At 44.3% G+C, this 4899-nt stretch overlaps 1 protein-coding gene across 1 annotated transcript in view; it reads right to left on the bottom strand.

The window, feature by feature from the left end:
• Nucleotides 1–391: 391 nt before the first annotated feature.
• The window catches only part of LOC122132575 (adenylate cyclase type 6-like), a gene marked incomplete at its 3' end in the record, with an annotated part of 12256 nt that continues 7748 nt past the window's right edge, over nt 392–4899 (bottom strand). Inside the window, exons 4-6 of the mRNA XM_042707248.1 lie at nt 4877–4899; nt 3685–3694; nt 392–486 (exon numbers count right to left, since the gene is read on the bottom strand). The exon at nt 4877–4899 is cut by the window's right edge and continues 23 nt beyond it. Coding sequence (XP_042563182.1) covers nt 392–486; nt 3685–3694; nt 4877–4899 — 128 coding nt within the window. The remainder of the gene's footprint in view (nt 487–3684; nt 3695–4876) is intronic.

A 4899-nucleotide genomic window follows, 5' to 3' on the forward strand; every position in this document is an offset into this window, starting at 1 on the left:
ATGTATTGTATATTTGCACTTTCTCTATGTGTGTTTATCACTGGTGTGTGTGTGTGCTTATGACTAGTGTATGTGTGTGTGTGTGAGTGTGTGTGTGTTTGTCATTGGTGTATGAGTGTGTGTGTTTATCACTGGTGTATGTGTGTGTGTGTGTGTGTGTGTGTGTGTTTATCATTGGTGTATGTGTGTGTGTGTGTGTGTTTATCACTAGTGTATATGTGTGTGTGTGTGTGTGTGTGTGTGTGTGTGTTTATCACTGGTGTATGTGTGTGTGTGTGTGTGTGTGTGTTTATCACTGGTGTATGTGTGTGTGTGTGTGTGTGTGTGTGTGTTTATCACTGGTGTATGTGTGTGTGTGTGTGTGTATATCGCTGGTGTGTGTTTTCCTCACCAGCTGCACTGCACGCGGCCTCAGCTCTCCTATCACCGTGGCAACTGTCTTCTCATCGAAGTCGTCCAGTTTCAGTGGGCCGGCTGGTCCGGTGCCTGAGGACCAGGGGTCAGAGGTCACGCAGTACAACACCAACCCTTCACACTCTACTCAGTGTGTGTGTTGTGTGTGTGTATGTGTGTGTGTGTGTGTGTGTGTGTGTGTGTTTGAGTGTGTGTGTGTGTGTGTGTGTGTGTGTGAGTGTGTGTGCGTGTGCGTGAGTGAGTGTGTGTGTGTGTGTGTGTGTGTGTGTGTGTGTGTGGTGTATTAGTGAGTGTGTGTGTGTGAGTGTGTGTGTGTGTGTGAACGAGTGTGTATGTGTGTGTGTCTGTGTATGTGTATTAATAAGTGTGTGTGCGTGTGTATTAGTAAGTGTGTGTGTGTGTGAGTGTGTGTGAATGAGTGTGTGTGTGTGTGTGTGTGTGTGAGTTAGTGTGTGAGTGTGTGTTTGTGTGTAAATGAGTGTGTGTGTGTGTGAGTGTGTGTGTGTGTGTGTGTGTGTGTGTGTGATGTTCACATAAACTAGGTGTTTTGATATAGGTACTGAGAAGTCAGTTAAAGGCTCTCCGGTACCTTTTTATATGTATGCTGGACATAAATCCAGTCTAGCCATATATATATATAAGTACATGACCCCATCTGACTAGAATAATGGGATGAGTAGCAAACACCTAGGCCTTCAAATTAGGAGGCTAGCCCTTTAACTAGAGACGCTCCTGGGTTGACTGAAGGCAGGTGAACGCTCAAAAGGGGGTGGTGGGAATGTGTTTGGGGGGAGTAGGTGGGCGGCAAGCTAAGGGTTTATGAATTATCTGAGACACTTAGACAGCCAAAGGCCTATTTTTGTTTTCAATCTAGTTTTGTTTCTTTATTTTATGTTTATTGTTTACATTTTCCACTGAGGTTATTCTCAAGTCCGTTGCATTGAGGATTACCGGGATACGGAAGATTCCTTCCAGCTCGGGAAGCGGTGAGAAGGGCGATATTTCTTTTTTGTTCCTGTTTTACGCATGGTAATGCCTTGCGATTTTTGAGTTAGAAGAGGATTGGGTTCGTTTTTGTGGATAACGTTTTGGATTACTGTTTCACACGGGATTGTTCCTGAAACGGGCAGGTACATTATCGCGGAAGCAGGCCGACACTTGCGGCCTGTCGGAACGCTGGCACTTTAAATACAGCTGGAACAGCTGGGACTTGAAAATACTGGTGTCCAAGAACTTTATGTTAACAACACGATAAGATTTTCTTTATAAAGGTTAATAACCACGCATGTATTTGTTGTGTATACGTGTTTCATTGTATGTATTCTCTGCCTAAAAGCGTTATACAGATCTCCCTATTTTATGAAACAGCGAAATGTGACGAGTTTCTGTTTGAATGCAAATAGAATTTGTTATATTATGGTGGCCAGTACGGGGATATTCGGTGTTAACAACGCAAAATATTTAGAGCTAAGAAACTGCAGAAATTGTGGTTATTTAATCTGTTTACTAATTCCAGGCTGCTGGTGATTTTTTTGGTTTGTTTGTTGAATCACTCGTTGCTTCCTGGTTTGAGCCAGGTGATTCGTGTTTAAAACCAGAGTGAGTTTTTTTCCAGATAAGAGAGAGTGAGACTCTCAAAGTTTTGTTAATTGGTTGTTATTGGTTTAACCTTGTATTTTGATGAAGTGCCATGTTGTGAACGAGCACAGTGTATATTTGTTTTTCTGAAACAATTTGATTTGAGTTTTTTGTATTGGGGAAATTCTTGAAAAATAGGTAACATTTATTTAGGTTGGTGGGTGTAGTAAATTACTTTAGTGAACATGAGTCAGGAGGAAGCAGAGACCCGTGAAGTGTATAACCCTCCTATCCCTGCCCAAGGAGATTTTATTACATTTAGAGATCCTGTAGCAGAGGTGGCCTCCTTGATTAGTGAGCTCTATGTGGATGATGACAAAGAGGAAAGTGATGATGAGGAAGGAGTGGTTGCAGAGAAGATGCATCATACAATGCTGGAAGGATTGCAAGCTAACGTGACTGAAACTGGGGAAAAGATTAAATCCTTGGAGAGAGATTTTAGAGAATCAATAGAGGGTGCTCTAACAAGAGAAGAAGGTTTCAGGCACTATATAGACACCAGGTTGCTCGAGATGGAAAGCAATATGCAAGAGTCAATGGTTGCGCTTGATAAAGCAATTGTGAACTGTTTCCTCCGACGAGACAAGAAGTGGGAAGCACAGCTAAACAAGATGAAAAGCTGCTCCATTCGGCATAGCACTCCTCAAACTCATTCAGCTTTTGATCAGTCATCTGTCTCAAATGTAGCAAGGAGACTTCCTGTTAAGTTGATTTCCCCAGATTTAAAGATTCAAGGGACACATCTGATGTGTTAAACTTTATTGAGAAGTGTGAGAACTTTTTGACATTAAGACCCATGACCGATGGTGAACTGACAGGCACACTAGGCACAGTCTTAGAGGGGCCCGCACATAGCTGGTGGATGGCTGAAAGAAAGAAAATCTCAAACTGGGCGGAATTCAGGAAAGCCTTTCTAGGGGCATTTCTCTCTGGGGATTATCAAACTGAGATAGAAGAGAAACTCAGAACCATGGTCCAAGACCCAGAACAATGTTTAAGAGATTTTGCCTATGACTATCGAGCATTATGTCTGAAGTGGAAGCCAACCATTGATGAGAGTGATTTGGTCAGAAGGATACTCAACAATTGCAATCCGAAGCTAGCCACTAGTCTGAGAGGTACAGTGACCACAGTAGACCAATTGGTTAAAGTTGGATCTATGGTGGAAAAAGACTGGGCAGCAACCAAAGGCTACTGGAAGAAGGTGCAGGAGCAGCCATCCTCAGAAAGGACGCAGAGAAAAGGTCCTACACCCAAGGTCAGCCTACAGGTGTCAGTGGTGGACAATAAAGCTAGGCACAAGATGAATAAAGGGGAAGACCTTACAGTACTGGTAGTTCCCATTGAGGTACGGGGCTTAAAGGGTGAAGCAATTTTTGACACTGGCTGCACGTACTCTTTAATGACTCACCATCTCTGGAAGCAGATTGTGCGGGAAAGAGAAATGCTTGAGCCATGTTCTAATCAGTCCTTTGTGCTTGCAGATGGACAGATGCATGCTCCACTGGGGAAAGCTAAATTCACGTATGTCTGGCATGATACTTGCTGGTCGCTTGAGACCTATGTCATGGATGATAAGCACCTAGCTTTTGCTTTGATCTTGGGGCTAGACTTCCTTACTAAAACCCACACCCGCATTCATCTGGGGAAAATGAGTACGGAGTGCGGGACGCGGCTCACAACAGGTATCAATACTATCCCTTCCTACCCCACAATAAAGAAACCCTCACCTGGAAAAAGGCCCATATTGGATTATACATGGCTGTGTCACACCAAAAGCCTATAATACCCGAGTCTCAGAGATCTTCCCATGAGCCTGACCAGAGGGATCTACCAGCTGAGATGCTTCCTCTAGTCAGGAAGTGGGCAACGGTGTGTTCAAGCCAGCTGGGAAGAACTACCCTGGAAGAGCACCGGATCCCTACCACAGACCAAATGCCGGTGCGGAGTCAGGTTTACAGGGTTTCACCTTTTAAGAAGACTATAATTCAAGAGCATATTAATAAAATGTTAAAGGACAACATCATTGAACCATCCTCATCAGCTTGGGCATCACCTATAGTTCTAGTGGCTAAACCAACAGGGGAATATAGGTTCTGTGTTGATTATCGGCGTCTGAATGCCAAGACTGTGCAAGATGCCTACCCAATGCCACTGATTCACGAGATCATTGAATCCTTGCATGGCGCCACCTGCTTTAGCACACTGGATCTTCAATCAGGATACTGGCAAGTGGCAATGGCAGAAGAAGACAAGGCTAAAACTGCTGTCGTCACCCCTTTTGGGCTATTCCAGTTTCGATCCATGCCATTCGGCTTGCGGAATGCTGGTGCCACTTTCCAGCGTCTGATGGAGCGTGTGTTAGGCAACTTGAGAGGTTAAATAGTTTTGTGTACATTGATGACATAATTATATTCTCTCCAAGTCATGAACAGCACCTGAGGGACCTTGAGGCAGTCTTTGCGAGGCTCCATGCTGCCAACCTCTCCTTGAACATGGCCAAGTGTCATTTCTTTCAAGACCAGATTACCTTCTTAGGCCATGTGATCTCTTCAAGAGGAGTGGAGATTGATCCAGCAAAGACATCGGCTGTGACGGATTACCCTACCCCGACTAACCTGAAGTCTTTACAGAGATTCCTTGGCCTTGCAGGATGGTATCATAAGTTTATTCCAAACTTTGCAAACATGGCAGCACCATTAAACCAGTTGAAAAGGAAAGGGGTGGAATGGAAATGGACGCCTGAATGTGAAACAGCCGTGGAGCAACTGAAGAACGCTTTGAGGAACCCTCCTGTACTAGCTCAGCCAGACCACAGTCTAACCTTCCAGGTGCATACGGATGCCA

The sequence above is a fragment of the Clupea harengus genome, unplaced genomic scaffold, assembly GCF_900700415.2.
Source record: "Clupea harengus unplaced genomic scaffold, Ch_v2.0.2, whole genome shotgun sequence".
Classification (NCBI taxonomy): domain Eukaryota; kingdom Metazoa; phylum Chordata; class Actinopteri; order Clupeiformes; family Clupeidae; genus Clupea; species Clupea harengus.